The 19,045-nt window shown below is 39.2% G+C and overlaps 1 protein-coding gene across 1 annotated transcript; it reads right to left on the bottom strand.

Moving 5' to 3' along the window:
- Positions 1-9,226: 9,226 nt before the first annotated feature.
- Positions 9,227-17,904, bottom strand: TMEM74 (transmembrane protein 74). Its single transcript, XM_003821753.5, has 2 exons — positions 17,735-17,904; positions 9,227-15,397 (listed from the first exon to the last, which is right to left on the bottom strand). The coding sequence occupies exon 2, from the start codon at positions 15,356-15,358 to the stop codon at positions 14,441-14,443; it is 918 nt and encodes a 305-aa protein (XP_003821801.1). The 5' UTR covers positions 15,359-15,397; positions 17,735-17,904; the 3' UTR covers positions 9,227-14,440.
- Between the last annotated feature and the right edge of the window lie 1,141 nt (positions 17,905-19,045).

The following is a 19,045-nucleotide window of genomic DNA, read 5'->3' on the forward strand; positions in this document are numbered from 1 at the left end:
TATATATATTTTTTTAATTCACTGCCTTTCTAAAACAGGTGCACAATGATCATTTTGTCCCCGTAGAGATTCAATCTTAAGATATGTGTGAATTCCTTTCTAAGTTTTATGAGTTTTCCCTTCAACAGTCTCACAAGAAGTGCTTATTTGTTATCTATTAACACTTTTTGGGGCCAGTTTCCAATTTCCCTTCTAGCATCTTTTTTTTTTAAACCTGGTATTACAGTGCCCTACAAATATCTTTTATGGAGTTTTATCACATTGTATCTTAGCTTTTTATTGCTGTTTCCTAGATAAAAATTTTCATTACTTACTTAGTCCTTGTTTCATTGGACTTTCTCCATAGATCAATAGATCTTGTCAGAAATGTTCCCACCTACCAAGTGGCTCATGGACAGCCTTTGTGAATATGACCAAATACAGAGAGGAGGAGAAAGAGGAAGTTCAATTTGTGAGTAAAAAGCTACAGAGTGGGTCCACTGTTATAAGATAAAATGATTCCTTTTAAAAAACTGGTATGGTTTAGTATAGTGAGAAAAAATAGCAATTATTATACTAAATTGTTCTTCTACTGCAACTGGATAGAGGTCAACAACAACAACAAAAACTTCCCAGAATCTTATAGGCCTTTTAACAAATTTGAATGTTTTTATTGTTAAACAGATATTTATTTTTCCTCCGATGTATATAATGACACAAAACCTAAACTCATAAAAACCCCAAAAGAAAAGGAAGGAAAATGGATGAAGTACAGTTCAGCACAAATAATGCCATCTAGCTTCCACATAAATTATTCATGGTAGCTATTTATGTGGTGTAATTCCTATACTTACCTGACAATATGCTGACAGGTTCTTCTTTCTACTCTATTTTCCTCAGTCGGCTTATTCAAGTCTGAGAAGAAAGGTAAGAGAACAGCAGACTCTCTCTCTTCTTAGAAAGTACTTGGATTATGTCTCAGTTGTAGAAAAAAATATTAACATATTATATTTACAGGAAGCAGTCTCATTTTTGTGGCTCCTTTAAAAGATGAGAGCATAAATGTAATTCAAGGACAAACTGGGTCCTCTCACCTTGCTTCATGATTTCATGAATCACTGAATCCTAGGCCTGGAAGGGACTTTGAGAGCCTCCTTCCTACCCCTACCCTCCGCATGAAGACATGAGCTGTTCAGAGGAGAATCAATCCCATTTTTCTGGTCTCACTGAGAAGATCCCACATCATCCCTTGTCACTCACTCCAGTGTAACAATCCTGACATCAGAATAGTCTTCCTGATGGATAACTGAGTTCCTCAGGTTGCTTTCTTATCCTCTTATATTAACCTGGGGAGGTCAAGATAATTAATTCATACTTTACTATTTTCTCTAATTAGGCATTATTTTATTTTGTTTCCTCATTTCAAAGTTTTTCACTGTCATAGCATAATTAAGTATATGGACTTAACACCATATACTAGCTGTGTGACCTTGGGGAAATATTTTAACCTCTCTACACTTCAATGTCATCATCAATAAAATGGAGGTAACAAAGCTACCTACCTCATAGGGAACTTAGGAAGATTAAATTAAATGAGTTAATATTTGTAAATTCCTTGACTCAGTGCTGATGTATAGTGTTACATAAATGTTTGCTAAAAAATTTAAAGCATATTTAGAAAAAAGGAAAGACAAATTTGGAACATATAACAAAATACAAAAAAATTATCAATAATTTTACTGCAGAGATAACACTGTTTATATTTCAATATGTTTCTGTCTGGTCTTATGTATATATAAATCACATATATAGCACATAATTGGGATGATGCTATATTTGAGAGAAAGCGCTGCTGCATCATCAGCTACTTCACTTAATGTTACTTTATAAACATTTCTCCAGATTCTTAAGAATCTTTGCAAATTATGTTTAGTGGTTGTACAGCAATCCAGTTTATGGGCCTACACCATGAGCAATCTCCCTGTTGTTGAGATACGAGGTTTTTTTGGTATTTCCTTTTTTTAGCTAATTCAGTGATAACTGTCTTTATAAACTTTTATCCATCTTTTTGAATATTTCTATTCTAAATTTCCTTGAAGCAGGATGCTGGGAGAAAGGATACCTTGAAGACTCCAGATACATACTGTTAAGTTATGTTCCAGTAAGAAATGTATTAACTGATGCTCCGAAAAGTAACGTATGAGGTATCATCTTTCATAGCAACATTAAGTGTTGCTTTAAAAAAAAGAAACATAATTTCCATTTTTATGGTAAAAAAACTACCATATTTTAACATAGTTTAATATTTTAATTTGAATTTTTGATTCCTGGTTAGAGTGAATATTTCTATTAACTATTATATACTAATTATTGAGTGTATATTAGCTACTGTAAACTAGTACATTTTTATTAAGACATACCTTAGCATTTGGCTGTCCAGGTGGAATTCATTGTTCTTTTATGTTTTCCTTTGGGTCATGTTTTCTAACTTTAATTGACTTGCCATTTTCCTTTAGAGAGTTTTTTCTTCCTGGGGTTATTTTCCTATACTGGAAACCAAGGTAAGAGGCTGTGTTGGCATTGGGGCCCAACTGACTTGTATGTGGCATAATGGGATGTTCCCATCTTTGCAAGTCAGGAAAAACCAACAAGTGACTAGTATGAGTTAGTATTGATCTGGGTTCTGTGGAGATAAGAGAGGGTCCTTATTCTCCTAGAGTTTTAAAGTCTAGTTGGAAAGAAATGACCAATGCTTGAAACAATTAGTGATCAATTAAGGCAGCCTATACTGAGCAACTTGTGGAATACATACAAAGTGCTATAGCCATTTAAAGAAGGGAGAGATCAATGATAATGTGACTAATCATCCATGAGGTTGGCCTTGGTGGAGGGAAGGGCAAACAGTTTGGGTGAAAAGAACTACAGAAGTAAATGGCAGCCTATTTATTATAGATGAAAAGAGCATGAATTTTTGTGTTAGATCTGGGTGGGAAGCCTCAGCTACACCACTTGGTAACTTTAACCTTAAGCAAGTGTACTAAGTGATTTGAATCCCAATTCTGCCACTTATGAGCTGTGTGACCTTGGGGAAGCTAATAATTTCTATGATAAGTCTAACTTTGCTCATGTATAACATAAGGATAATAAAAGGACCTACCTCACAGGATTGTCATGGGGATTCGATGAGTAAATATGAGAACTGGGGCCTGGCACATTATAAGCACTCAATAGTGTTAGCTTTTATTATTAACTACATAAGCATCAATAAGTAAGTTACTTATTAATATGATATAGTAATGATTCTCCACTACATTAGAAAACTATGGGTATTTTTATTGAGAATTGGGCAAATTTGGCACTGAAAAGGAGAGGAAGAGACTAGAGCTGGAAGTTTTCCTCGAAATCATGATATACATACTAAATTTGGAAGTGCAGTGCTCAGCTCTGCACTCAGGTCAGTTATTATTCACTGGAGCACACACCCACAGACCTGTTTCCTTCCATTTAGCTTGAGAGCCTGATTTTTCTCTGCAAGGCTCAAAGTCAGCTCTGATTTTTTAAAGATCAAATTCAACACTCTCATCAATATATCCTAAAAAAAGATACGGTTAACATTCCTAAAATAGGAATTAAAATAGACATATAATTAAAATACTAATTAAGTAAAGAGTTACTATATTAGCAACACTAAAGAAAATAGAAGGATTTAGAAAAATCAAAATACTGAGAGTGAAGGTTTTAAAATATGTACGCATTCCTTCTTGACGCTCCTCCCCTAAAACGGTAGAGCCTAGTTTCACTATCCTGGACTGTGGGCTGGAGTTATTGACTATTTTAATGTATAGGATGAGGTGGAAGTGACAGTGTTTGACGTCCAAAACTGGGCCATAAAATCCTTTGCAGCTTTCTTTCTGTCTTGGGTCCCTCTCCTCAGGGGACCCAGCAGCCTTGTTTGGAGGAAACTCAAGAAGCTCTATGGAGAGGTCCAAGTAGTAAGTAATCAAATCAAGACCTCCTGCCAACAGCCGGCACAAACTTGTCAGCCATGTGAGTGAGTAATTTTGGAATAGAATCCTCAGTCGCAGGCAAGCCTTAAAATGCCCGTAACCCTAGCCAACAGCGTGACTGAAACCTTATGAGAGAACCCTGAGCCAAAACCACCCAGCTAAGCTGGTCCCAAATTCCTGACCAACAGAAAACTGTGTGATAATAAAAGTTTAATTTTTTAAGCTACACTTTGGGGTAATGTATTATGCAGCCATATATGACTTATACACGAAATGTGATCTAAACTAAGATTTTACCATGAGATACTTAACCTAATTCACTTGAGGAAAAAAGAAGGCAAAGCTCAGTGAACTAGAGGGAGATTTTGATATGTAGAAATGAAGAAAATAGTAGAAAAGCAAACATTAAATAGGAAATTAACTATAAGCAGGTCATACCTTGTGGAACAGACTGGCTAGCTGTTCAAACCTATTTCTTTTTTCTCCCAGATATACTGCTGGACTACATTTCCCAGCCTCCCTTGCAGCTGGATGTGGCAATAATACCAAATGCTAACCAACTGGACTGAAAACCTCCCACAAAATCTCCAATGCTGTCCCTTTTTCTGTCTGCCAGCTAGATATTAACAACCAGAGTAATCTTGGAAGATGACAGAGCCTTTAACAGCCTAAGGTTCTCAATAATAGTGAAGCAGACAGCCCCCCAAACCAGGCTGCTGGAGGATTTATGGCTTCAATGTGGCTTCTGTAAGTTCTTAGGCAGCTTCATCCAGCCACCAGATTGAGAAGTTAAGTGCATAAAGGCATGCTGGTTTCTTAACCACTAGAGCCAGGAGGTAACTCACGTCACTTTGCTCACATTCCTTTGGTGCAAATTAGCCATTTGGACCTACCTAAGTGGAAAGAGAACTGGGAAATGCAACACTTGTTTAGGCTGCTGTTCTCTAGCAAAAACTCTACACAAAGTAAATGGGCATGGATCTTTGGCAGATGTGCCATAGTCTCTCCCTTCCTTTAATTTTTTTTTTTTTTTTTTTTTTTTTTTTCTGTAGAGACCAGGTCTCACTTTGTTGTCCAGGCAGGTCTCCAACTCCTGGCCTTAAGTGATCCTCCTGCCTCAGCCTCCCAAAGTGTTGTGATTACAGGTGTGAGCCACAACACTTGGCTAGTCTATCCTTTCTTACACACAAAGACTCAACTCCCAAGGAGGAAGACTAAAGGACCCATCCAGAACATGCCTCCAGCTCCAAATCCAAGACCTCCAAAATGTACATAGTATTCTCATAAAGTTGCCAGATGTTGTGATCTGGCAAACTATAAACAGAAGATATGTTACACCTCACATAAAACATATACTAATGGAACAGGGACATGATAACCATAAGAAACAATCTGACATAATCATTGGTTCATCAGAATGCTGAAACGCTGTCAGTCAGGCATTGTGCTGTATTTCTGCCCTGTGGGTGGGGTAAATTCCTTGGATATGCCCTGTCCTTCTTTCTGGAAGGAATCACTTGTCCATTGTTTCCAAGGCCCCTCATTCAAGGCCCTAGGAGTTTCTTCCTTTTGTTTTATCTGTGGCCACATCTAAAATAAATATTCTGAAACATGCCCTCTTTGGGGGCTGTTCTAGCACATTTTCTAGCCTGTTTCCTACTGCTACAAGTTTGGGGACTCAAATGTTGTTTATTAAGGCTCAAACAGTCTAAGGCTCATGGGTTCTTTGGCAATGTATTTCCCTTACAAACTTAGGCTTTTGTGTTACTTGCTTCCCATCAGTTCCGTGTGCCAATAACCATATTAAAATTTTCCTGCCTCCAGCCTGAGTTGTTTCTTTGCTTCCTGACCCATGGCTTCTCTTTTTCAGCTCAACGATGCTCTTTTGAGATTATAAAAAACAGCTTTGACCTTATAATGCTCTTTGACATAAGGCAGCATCACTACTGAACTTTTATCACTCAAAGTCTCTTTCAGCTTCATATTTTACTGTTTAGGGTCAGCCTCTGTCTCTCCTAGCCCCCTTATATTCTGTTCGCAATCAAGAAATTCTTTCCTGAGCTCATCATTTGTATAAGGTGTGGCCGAAGGCTGGGGGTTCTACCCTCTTCCGGCTCTGGTACCCTGGTTTCCCTCCTATGGATCTACTCAGCAGCAGGGGGCATCACTGATTATGCCATTTCAGTATCAGGAGAAAATAAGTTCAATTTTTAGCAACTGTTCTTAATGTCATTTGTATTCCAGAACAGTTACTTTTGCTAATTTGGCAGAATGTGAACAAGGTTCAATAAAATTCAAAGATAAATATAAACACATGAACTCTGTGGTCTGGATAAATGGCAATGAAGAACAGTCTTTTGTCAGAGTGCTTATTGATAGAATCTTTTAAGTTTTAGCTCTATGAATGTTAAAGACAATTCAACCAAATGACAGGATTTTGTTGGGTTTTGGTATGGTAAAAGCTATTTTGTTTAAAAGATAATTACGCTGGGCACCATGGCTCACACCTGTAATCCCAACACTTTGGGCAGCCGAGGCAGGCAGATCACTTGAGGTAAGGAAGTTGAGACCAGCCTGGCTAACATGGTGAAACTCTGTCTCTACTAAAAATACAAAAATTAGCCAAGTGCAGTGGCAGGTGCCTGTAATCCCAGCTACTGGGGAGGCTGAGGCAGGAAAATTGTTTGAACCTAAGAGGCTGAGGTTGCAGTGAGCCAAGATCACGCCAGTGCACTCCAGCCTGGGCAACAGAGTGAGATTCTGTCTTAAAACAAAAGGTAATTAAATATTAATATTTTGCCACATGGCATGCTGATTGGAGTTACGACTATTCAAGGTCTAGAAGATTGTAGTACAAGATATTTACATACCATACTCCACAATTAAACAAAAGACTGTTTTCCAAATTGTTTTTCCGTTCATGAAGGGAGATGTAAATTTCTTTCTTGGAGGGATGTATTTATGATGGTGGAAGTAAGAGACATACAAATAAGCAGTTTCTACATGATGATGATGATGATGATGATGATGAAGGAAGGGAGGAGAGAAAGAGGGAGTGGGGAAAAGGAGGAAGAGGAAATTAAGAAGGAAAAGGAGGATGAGGAGGAGAAAGGAGCATAAGTAAAAAATATTATGTTTTATCATGATGATCAGTAATCATCTGACAATTGTGCCCAATTCAGTTTTTCATCAGCCGATAATCAACATGAACATATAGGATCCCAAGTACCTACAAAAATTCATATTCTGTAGTTACAAAGAACCTCACTCAAGATAATGGTAGCTGTTATGATGGTATACCAGAAAAGGATTTGTTTTCATTTTTCTCTAACTTTTCTTATTTACGTTCTATCAGAGTCTTGCAAGTCAAACAGTATTATTCTCATTTTACAGATGAAGAAACTTGGATCAGATGTCATTACAAGAGTAGAGGAGCAGGCATTCAAACTTCAGGTCATCTGTCTCCATGGTTCTGAAGCCTTTATTATTTGACGTGTTGTGGAGATTATGCAAGATACTGCACATGAACGCAGAATGCCTGGCACATAGTAAGCACTCAAATGTGACTTTCTCTCCGTCCCTGGATCCCTTACTGGAGACTACATAAACTCTATGTTCACTGTTGTGCACATAGAAAGAGTAACTACATTTTCTTTTCAATTCCAAGGAAAAGTGTCAGCATAAGCTTACTTGAATCTCATTAGGGGTAAGAAGTAGGATGGCTGTGAGTTGATAGTTTTGACATATATTTTGATAAATCACTATATTACCTAAAAGCAAAATAGTGATATGATTTCTTTATAGGAAGGGTTCCTTATTTCTCAGATCACAAGCCTGCTATTTTCTTTAGTTTATAAAATAATAAGCACAAAATAAAACAGCCAGTATAAATTGATGTTTTTATAAGGGTCATATTCCTTCTAAACTTAAGTAAATATATAATTTTAGTGAAGGAGTCCCAGATTTTAATTCTTTTCCTACCGCTTATTAGTTATATAACTTTGGCCAGTTATTTGACATTCTCCAGCTTTAGTATTTCATTTGTAAAATGCAGATAACACTTGCCTTGCAGAGATGCTGTGAGAATTAAATGAGGTGAGGTATAAATTAAATAATGCATAGTAAGAACCCAAGAAAGTAAGCACTTCCTCCTGTCCATGAGTTGAAAGGACAAATGTTGGCTTAATCTCCTTTTTATGATTAAATAATACAATAAAATCATATAGGTAATATATTAAAGTATAATTGTGACAATTTCTTTTTAAGCATTTAATAAAGATCTACTAAATTTGCCTTCTCTGGAGACCTTTAGCATTTTTGGCCCCCAGTATAAATGTATTAATATTAAATTGATCAAGTGATCATTAGAGAAGATGAGAATATTTATGTTCATTGATACATACTCTGCTTGAACAAAACAAAGACCTTAGAAATTCTGGTAGTCATTAGTGTCATTTGCCAAACAGTCCCAATTCTCCTCATTTCAGGGCTCATGATGGAACTGCATTTCCTGGCTTAAGTGGGACTATATGACTAGTCCTGACTAAATACATGTTGACCTGGTGCAGTGTCTCTTTGAGACCTTTCAGACTCTTTTCCCCTCTAGCTTGGCAAACAGGGACATGTAAAAAGGTGGCTGCATCAGACTGGGTCCCCTTGACTGCTGACCTGCAAGGGTCATATAGCAAGAGACTGTGGAAATGTAACAGCATCACTTAGCTTATTCCGAATGATCAGAGGTGATTAACAAAAGCCAAAAGAACTTCTAGAAAAAAACAGATATCGAAAGAAGTAGACTTTCTTCCCATAAAGGATGTAGATAAGAATCTTGATCCAATTTTTATTCAAAATAGATGGAGCAAGATATGGGGCCTCACTTCCAAATGTCTCTTTAGAGTTTTTGACCTTGACAGCACTTATATATAATAAGGATAAAACTCCAGCTAATAATATAAATTGTGATACATTCTTCAAATGAAAATGGAGATCAAAATTAGATTAAAAGCAGGTGCATAAGTTAATTTGATACTTGTTTCTCACCTAAAAGCTTTCTAGACACTCAGATAAGTGTTTTTAAAAAATATTTATTCATGTATTTTTCCATATCATAAAACGTGTACTCTAATACTGAGTAATTTAGAGAAACCCAAATAACTTGGACTATTTCCTATAAAACAACAAAAAATAAGGCACAGTCTACATTATATAGTGAAATGGTAGCAAGAAGAATGACAAACCTAAATTAGGGGTAAATATTCATTTTAATTTTTTTGGACAAATAATTTCAAATATAATTTTAAAAGACCAAATCAGCATTACAGATTCCAATTTAAATTAAGCTTAATAAACACAATAAAGCCTTTGAATAGTTTTATTTTAAAATGATATGACACACTTGCTATTAACATATAAGGCATCAAGTGCCCTAAGAAAGAGCTCATAACCTTAATAATTGCCCTTGAAAATATCAAAAAGCACATAATCAATGTCAAATTATTTTTGTTTGGCAAGAAAAGTAAAATTAACAGCATGATGAGAACCACAGGGTACAAACTCTCAATACACAATATGTAATAATTAATCTTTCTTTCTTATATGACATTTGTTTGGAGCCTGGCTAGGAAGCCTGAAGATGGCAGTGAAAAAATAGGGAGAGCTGTTCCTGAAACACAGGAGAGTTACCCAAAATTGAAACAAAGGAATATACTCCCCATAGTCCCCTGAAATAAAATAACAATTCACGGTAAAATAATTTCCAAATATCTCACACTCTCATGAGCCTGAAATTGAGAGGTTAAAAAACAAATCAATAGATATTTGTGGGAGGCTGAACAACCAAAACAGGTTTATAATAATTATGGCATCTCATTCTGAGGCTGATTCCAAATTCTTCATTCATGACTTGTGAAAGACTTCTCTTCTTCTTAATGTCAACAGTAAGTCATGCCAAATTCCTATAATAAAATTATTCTAACAATAACTTTGGATATTAAAGCTGTATAACTATAAAATATAGTCCAAATGCACATAGACTTGAGTGCACATAAATCTGCACACAAACATAAACCACGAGTACACTCTTGAGTGTAAGCCACAGATTCTTGAAATCAGTTTTATGTGTTTAAAATAACGTCTTGCTTTTTACAGTGTCAATGCACTAGGCAGGCAAATTATTTCCCAAGACTTATAAAATTTGGGAGAAGATAATATAGAATATTATGAACCAAAAACAGATATAGCTAAAAGTCAGCCAAAAGGAAATGATATGTTAATTCTCTTTCTTAAGTACTCTTTTTAGACTAGGAAGAGCCAGTAAGAGTTCATTATAATCTTCTCATCGTAGTCATTCTTTATGTCCAATTCTGGGAAAGGTTAAACCCATTACAGAGAACAGTAAGTATTGATAGTATTACATCTTGCTGTAATAGGTGAACCACTGGCAAAGGTTGTGAATCTTTTTTGTCAGACCACGTTTTTTTGATGGCATTAATTGCTGCAATGAAATCTGACCTTCAGGTTGAAAAACCTTCTCCTAAGAGATATACATATAGCACACTTTTTTTAACTTGACAATTAATCCAAGTAAAATTTTGCATACACCTATCATTGCACACGTGAAAGATGAAGACCAAAATGTTCACATGCTCCTGCCTAGAATTTTTGCTTGTCAGAAGGTGGTAAAAAAAAGTAGAGCCATTGGGTTCAGGCTTTTAATTCTCAATATTTAACTAGCATGGTGCTCAGTCACTCATTTATCAAGATTAAGTCACCCCTTATACTGGGGGGACTGAGGTAAAGGCACACATAAGTTTGGCAGCGCAGTCTGTTTTCAGAAATTGTACCTTGAAGGGCATGTGCCAGCACTGGTCCAATTGGGTCCCTAAAACAAATAAGTATGAGGGGGATGAACTCATATTTTAAGCAGACAGCAAAGCATGTGATGATATCAAGGCAAGTAACTTGATAGAACAGAATCAAGGGTTATAGCAGTCATGTGGGTAAAAGCAACCATGGCCTCCAAGAACTTCATGGTTCCAAGCAGTCTTGTCTTCCTCTAAACTATAAATCACCTACACAGTGGGGAGCCTGACGAAAAGCTGTTCTTTATATGAGGGGCCAGTACATCTTATTATGTGATCTGCTTTAAGAGCTCCCAATGGGTGGGAAGGACACACAGCGCTGCAAAGAAAACTCTTTGCAAACTCTACTACTAACAGTTTAAGGTGCCCTAAAAAGAACTGGCTTATAAAGATATTAGGAGCCTTAAATCATCCACCAGCAGCGTGTAGATCCCAGTAATAAAGGAGAAAGACAGCTTTCTTTCTGTAACTCACCCCATTGGGCCACACTGCTGAAAGACGAGCTGTCTTCTCATTGAGACTAGGAAGATGACTCTTGAGTTAAGATTTCTAAAACCATGTAAATAAGCTAAAGACCTAGAACCACTGAAATATGTTTTTCTTCTCTAGGACTAGCAATAAAAACTTTCACAGGTAACAACCAGCACCATATTGAAGAGACAGATGGAAGGTCACAAATCTCCATGAAGGATGCAAGACCAAAACCATAGGTATTGTATGCCCAATGTCTATAGAATGCATCACCTGGTCTTGCCAAAGTACCTCTAGAGCCAAAAACACTCTTTGTCAGATTGGGAACAACAGGAAATAAAGCACATGGCTTTTCTTTGCCTGTGTTACCATCATTTTAAATTCAAGTAATCTTCATATTGAATTCAGGCAGGATGGATAAGGGCTACGTAAACCAAATACCCAGGGAAAAGTCGATTAAGGCAAGTATCTGAATAATGTCACCACAGCCCAAAAGAAGTCATTCAGATGATTTTCAAAATCATGTAATGTGTAATGGTTTGCCCTCAGATAAGTAGAACCTTAAAAGAGAGGTGCTCTATATGTTAGCAGATTTAAATAATGTTGAAGTGTGCGTTTACTTACCACATTTCGATTTTAAATTTTAAAGGAAATTATAGCATTCTAGGGAAAAGAAAGGAAATGTATTTTGATGTGTTAGGTCTTTTTCTCCCCCGTTGAATATTTTTTTTCCAAAATGGCATTTTTCAAAATGTTACCTCTAGATCAAATCTATATTATTTGGTAGCCCTGCAAGATTCATTAAATGCTTCCACATGAAAAGCTTTATTATCAAGTGAAAAGACCTCCTAACACTTGATTCCCAAACTCCTCTTCCTTCATAAACTGAAAATTGATTCCACATTAATTCAGTTTAGTCTGCCATTTGGCTAATTAATCCTGTTTCACCAATAAATAAAAACTCAGTTGATCTCATTTAGCTTCTATGAATAAACATTAGTTTTTTCTTTAATGCCTTCTTTTTTTTAATGCCTTCTTTTTTTAACACACAGCTCAGACCTACTCACTCAGCAGATCGTTTCCTTCTTGTTTCAACATCATCCAAAGTGGATCCTTAAGCAGGCTAGAGCTGGACTTAGAAACCTTCAGAATATAAAACTTATACCACTGGTAAGGCAGCCTCAACAAAAATCATGAAATGAGAGTCACAGTAAAACAAAGTTTGTTCAAAAAGCACAAAAATACAGCAACGGAAAGCAAAAATCATGTTTATGTCATCTCAATTCTTTCTTTTCAGTAATCAGTATTGCTCTATAACATAAGGCAATTAACTACATCTAGCTTCCTCTGATGGCCATATAATTTCTCATTTTTACCTAATAATTCTTTCATATGCCCATCCTCTCTTTTTACTATCTTCTGAGCCTCCCTTTTTGTATTTCACTTCAACCCTTAAGTCATATGCAGCATACTTCACTCATCAAATCAATCTGACACCCATGAGAGCTCATCCACATAAATATCCTGATTCACACATTTTGCCAAAGTCACCCATGTATTCCACAGTTGTCCACAACACCACAAACTTCAGACATTTGAAATAGCCTTTAAAAATCTGCAAAGAAATCACTTTCTTACTTCCTCATTCCTGCTATCTCATACCAATTCCCAGCTCCTGTCCTCTTTTTAAGAATGACCCCCTGATCCTGGTAACACAATCATGGAAGTTACAACAACTCTTACAGCACAGGTTGGAAAAACCTCCAGGCAGAGTTGCAAAATGTAAGGTATTTCTGAGGCTGCATTTCCCATCCCTTTTCTGAACCGTCACCATAATGAGGCGGTCTGTCACTGTGAACACCCAGTGTGTGTCTTGCAAAGTGAGCACCTTGCTCATCATGCTGCTCTTAGAGAAGAGTTTGTGCTGCATGAGGCAAGAGTTCACAGTTGCTGAATGACATCTAGACCACTGTGAGTGGGAGGTGAGTTCTGACGATGACTACAGTCCCCATTAAATCAGTGTATTGAATCTCTCTCTCTTTCCATTTTATTTTTTTTTGGCTTTGGGCTTAAGGACTGCTGCTACCATGAGGGAAGTGCTCGTTGCTTGGCCTACAGCAAGTGATACAGCCTGCGAGGCACAGTCCCCAAAAGTCTAGCTGCAATTCTATTGGTGGTTTTCCCCAAACAGCAATAACAAGATGTTACCTGGAAGCACACCAGAGCCAATCATGACTCAGGCCTGTCTAGATGTTTAGATGTCTGGAAATATATTTAAAATGTCTCATGCCTTGCCTCTTGCTGCTGGTGTGAGAACCAGCAGACTTCAAGAGCACAGATAACCAGTATGATGGCAAAATCACAAAATATAAAACTTATATCAGTAACTAATTTGACTTCATTTTAAAAAAGAGACTGTGACCCTGGCTAATATCTGGCACCAACACTGTGGTTTAAATTCACATTGGTCTTACAATGATTTACATAATTTTCTTTTATTAGAAAGTTTATCCTAATGACTTAATTACAATTTTTGAATACAGGAATAATTTCAAACATAACATTTTTTACAATAAGAAAAGCCCAACATCCTCAAACTTCAAAATATTCAAACTAAAAATTCCATGTTTTAGTGTTTAGCCAAATTACAAGAAGGATAATTTAGCAAGAAAATGGATAAGCACCTTTGAGAATTAGATGTAAGCCTTATTATTGATTAGTGCTTAGTTCTTTTTCACAAAGTAGATTAGCAATTGATCCTACTGTGTGTAGGACCACCTAGTGTCCAAAGAATAACATCATATATTTGTGTAAAAGAAATAATTTGTAGACTGGGTCATTAGAAATATTTTTCTATCGAAGTAGAAGTTCTTGGCCATTACAGATTAATTAGCCTTCAGCTCTTCAGAAGGATAGGTGTGGCTGGTTGTGGTTTCTTATACATCTTACATGGCTTTTCTTCTAAATAGAAGACACATGGAGAACAAAAACACTTACTGGCTGTTGGTTTGTGAAATAAACTTTTCTTGCCAGGCAAATAAATTGCACTGTGAATTTTTATAAATTAACTTTTTTCATATTATAAAATGCCAAAGCAGACTCTCAAGATATTCACAACCAGAATTAACTCTGTACAGCAAGCGCATCTTCCTCTACCAAGGACAGTTCCAGAGTGTTTTCATTCGTGCTGGTTTTCATCCTGAAGTTGAAAGAACCATAGAGTTTTGCAGACTCTTTGGAAGAGGCAAATCTGTTTCGACGATAGAGCTCCCCCTTCCACATGGACATCATTAACAAGCAGGACAGGATGACGCCCCCCAGCGTGAGGAGGCAGAGCCCCGCAATCACACAGCGGTCCAGGTGAGCCCCCAGCCTCGCACTCTCCTTCTCCAGGCGCTCCATCTCCCGGGCTGCCACAGTGTTGGGGTCCACAGTCACTTCCCGTGGGACGATGTAAGAGATGATCACCAGCAGGATCCCAGTGACCAAGAACAAGATGGCGCTGATGAAACCATAGTCTATAGACTTCCCTGAAGACGTGGCTTCTGAACTTGTATCATCCTCCTCTTCAGATATCAAAGATATGGCAGCCTCTTGGGACCACTCATTTGGATTTTCCCAGCCAAGCTCCCCAGGGTGATTATGCCCTTTTGCTGATGGCGAGCTCCGGTTCCGCTGCTCCAAGTTGATGTTTTTGTCCACATAGGTAAAAGAAGTTTCTAATTCCTGGCTGCAGCAGTTACAGACTTTCCGTTCCGCTGTTATTTGGTTGTTCCCTGAGTGGAGAAGTCCTGGTGGAAAGGCATCTGGCTGAAGAGTACTGTTTTGCAGAGAGGAGGAGGGGGATGCTGGAGAAGAACTAAGTTTAGACCCTTCCATCTCCGTTGCTCTTGGGGTGGATGCACACTGTTTCTGACAGCAGAGAGCAGCTCTTGTGGCTGCTGTATCTGCCTGGTCACCAGGCAGCCCTCTTGAACTCCAGTCCCTGGCATCACAGAGGTCTGCCTGGTTGCTCTTCTTAGCAAGGTAGTGGAGCTCCATGAGAGCTAGTCAGACATCCCCCAGCAGCTTCCGGAAAGTCTGCCAATAGCAACAGAGTTAGATAAGAACCCAACAGAAGCTAAGGTTGTACTTCCAGGAGTGTTGCTCCTGGGGTCCCCATTTCCTTCACAGCTGCACCTGTTTAGCCCCTTTTCCACCTCAAACAGGCAAAAGAAGGGAGGGGATACCTAGTGGCAGGAAAGTGTGGAAAGGACAAATGCTCTCACTTGTCATAGTGATTAACACTGAGAAACTTAAGTCAGGGTAGAAAGGCGTGTGGAGGAAGTGGCAGTGTCTACTGAGAAAGAATACTGCCGTCACCAAGCCAAATTTATTCAAGGACTCGCGCATTCCTGCAAAAGGATCCCTCAAACGAGAAGGCAAGTTTCCTGTAAAAAGACAAATGAGAAAGGCAAGAGCCCTTTTTAGCAGAGCTGCCGATTTTCTGGAGGACTTGGGGAAGCATAGACTTGTTAATTCAGTAAGACTGTAAGTGTTTACACTCTCCCTAGTTCAGAGCAAATTCTAATACAGATTAGCTTTGGAGCATCACCATCAGTGAATGACTATACACCCCTATCAGCTGGGCAGGAACTCAGCATTTTGATTCCATAGCTCTGAAGTAGATGAAAAAGGCCAGCTTAATCAGCCACCTCTGCTAACCTTACACCTCATACATCCAATGACCCTAGTGACACAGCCCTGTATTTACAAGACCATATGCTGCTTATTCACTGTGCTTCCACTCAGCCCTATTCCCTCAGTGCTCCATGGGGGAAGCATGTTCTGGACCCCAAAGCGTACAGGCAACAGACCTTACGGCAATCCCTGCAAAATACAATGGGCCAACCCACTCCTCCACACACACACCTGCCTGCTCCAGCTGCAGGATCTGCTACTCCCGTTCCCTGGGTCTGTGTTCCTCCCTCTCTGCATGCTTTGCTATCACACAATGCACAAGAAATTGACCATCTGGATAGTTTTACAAACCCAATCTAGAAGTGAACTGATAATAAAAGACAAACTATAAACCCACAGAGTAAGAGTTCTGTGGAGGCAAATAGGTGAGAAGCTATTTCCAAGGTTACCTCTGTAATTTTATAAACATGTCACTCCTCACCCCCGGCTGCAGCAAGGGGCATTTCTGGGAGAGAACTTTGGTTTGAGCAGAAAACCATCTGCTTTTCTCTGCCTCTGCCATGTTTCTAAGGAATAAAAATTCACTTTCCACTATCACTAGAGATTTTAACCAAAGGCTCCTTTTATTTTGCTTCCAAATCCAGGGTGATAATTGATTTAACCCAACGGCTTGAGGCTTCTTATAATTCAAAATCCACAGCTCCAAAGCTGGTAACAGAAACACAGGCAAGGGTCACCTAAGGTCAACCTGGCAACTCAAAATATGGGAGAGGGAATTGACATGTTTTCTGCTACACATAAGTGTTTGTTAAAACAAAACAAAAAAAGCAAAACAGAAAACGTTTTTCTCCTGTTATCGGAGTTTCTCTACAGTGAAAACAGCAAAAAACAACAGGGCAAAAGAATCACTACTAAACTAGAACAAACCCCCACTAAAGGATCCCTCAATGAATGAAGTGATGGTAACAGGCTTCATCAATTACCGATAACTCTTCTTCCAGTTTTCTCAGGCATTAGGGGCTCGGATTAACCTTTGGTACCATTAACTCATCACACTAGCCTACCTTGGATAAAATCAGCAGGGTTCTTTGAGACTTTCAGTTTATAACAAAAGAAGAGAGAAATCCCCACTTAATTCCCTACGGCCGCCTCTACCTCTCTTTAAAGAAAAGCTACTCCCGCTTGTTCGCTTGTTCTACCGGAGGTATGCTAGCAGCACAGTCGATTTCCTTTGCAGCTCCCTAATCCGGGGCTTCCATTCTCAGTGGAGAATGGATAATCCCAGGGGACCAGCTAAAGACTCTTTTCTTGCGTCCTCTCCCTCTTTTTCCTCTGATCTGCTTAAAAGCCCAGTTAACGACACTGCACCTTAAAGCGAGGGGACACGCACTTTCCCTCGTCCATCTGTCATCAATTAAAAGCATTAATATTTGCTTTAAACTGACACAGGCAAGGCTGATCTCGGGGAGGCGACCTCTGGATGCGCCCTGTGCGAGCAAAGCCGGGAGAGCGAGCCCCAAGCACCTGGCAGCGGTGCCCCCAGCAGGCGCCGAGAGATCCGGCTATCCATTTCTGGTGAACTCTGCGCCCACTGAGGCATTCGAGGTACGGATGTGTCCGCCTAGTATTCGGAGACGAAGGAGAGAGAGCGGGGATATGCGCTCCAGCTCTGCTAGGCTCCAGGGCTCTCACCCTTGCATTCAAAGCCTCCACCCCATCCCACTCCCCGCCACTCACCTTCTGCTTCGGCCACCCGGTGCGGCTCCAGCACCGCGCGCTCTCCCGGCACGGTTCCCGGAGAAAGTCCCCCAATCACCAGCTACGGCACTTGTAGCCTCTGCACGCCGCTCGGCTCCGCCGGGTGGGCAGCGCCCGCCACGGCGGGCGGGGTGGGGCGGGGCGGGGCGCTCCCGGAGCATCCCGGGAGTTGTAGGCCAGGGGCGGTCCCTGCATCCCTCCTGTCTCTGTCTCCTCCCACGCCTTCTGGGTTTTACCCTTCCTGCAGATGAGTTCCCGCCATACCCTCTTACTCCTCCCCAGCACTTAAGAAGACAGCACTGTTTTCTAAGCCTAGAGTGGAGTTCCCTAGCCTCAGGTGTGGCCACAAGACTGTGAAAAGGAAAGTATATTCGACTTCAAATGTGCCAGATAATTTGCATATTTTGTCTTTTTAATAGTCAAAACAAATCTTCCAAGTAGATTTTATTAATCCTCATTTTACAGATGTGGAAACAGGCTCAGAGAGGGCAAGTGCCTCATCCACAGTTACCAACAGCAGCTTCTGAAATTGCATCCAGGAGTCAGATTCGAAAGTCATTGCGTGTCTCACAAAATCAGAAGAAATATGACCATAAGGGGTAAGAGATTGTCCCATGTACCAACACATCCCCTGTATTTAGCACAGTGGTATTCGTTGAATGTATGAATAATAATGACTCAAAATAACAGTTAACATAAATAGCGCTTATTATTGCCAGGCTCTCTTCTAAGCACTATAGATACATTATCTCATTTAATGGTCACAATTTATTGTTAAAGTACTGTAAAAAAAAAAAAATCCTCATTTTAACAGAAGGCGAAACTGAGTTACAAAGTAGAATAATTTGCCCAATGTCACACAACTAATACTTAGCAGAGGTGGGGGGGGGGATGAACACCAACAGATTCTAAGCGTTATACTATATGGAATGAATGGAAGAAAGACCAGAAGGCCAGAATAAAAGGGGTCAGGAATAAAGGAAATCTGAAGGTTGAATCTTCTGAGTTGTGACTCTTAGGATAGGACAAGGTAACTGTGTCACCAGCCTCTTTCAACCAGAGTGGACTGCAATAGCCAACAGCCACTGAAAGCCCAGGATATGTGTAGCTTGTAGATAATCTCCAGTTTTCCAGCATCCTGTTGGGACAATTCTAGGGGAGCAAAAAAGGATTATAGTATGGATGGGCTGGGCACGATGGCTCACGCCAGTAATGCCAGCAATTTGGGAGGCCGAGGCGGGCAGATCACGAGGTCAGAAAATCGAGACCATCCTGGCCAACATAGTGAAA

The sequence above is a fragment of the Pan paniscus genome, chromosome 7 (assembly GCF_029289425.2).
Source record: "Pan paniscus chromosome 7, NHGRI_mPanPan1-v2.0_pri, whole genome shotgun sequence".
In the NCBI taxonomy this organism is placed as follows: domain Eukaryota; kingdom Metazoa; phylum Chordata; class Mammalia; order Primates; family Hominidae; genus Pan; species Pan paniscus.

Coding starts and splice junctions, on each gene's coding strand:
- TMEM74 (XM_003821753.5), bottom strand. CDS start 15,358: ATGGAGCTCCACTACCTTGCTAAGAAGAGCAACCAGGCAGACCTCTGT.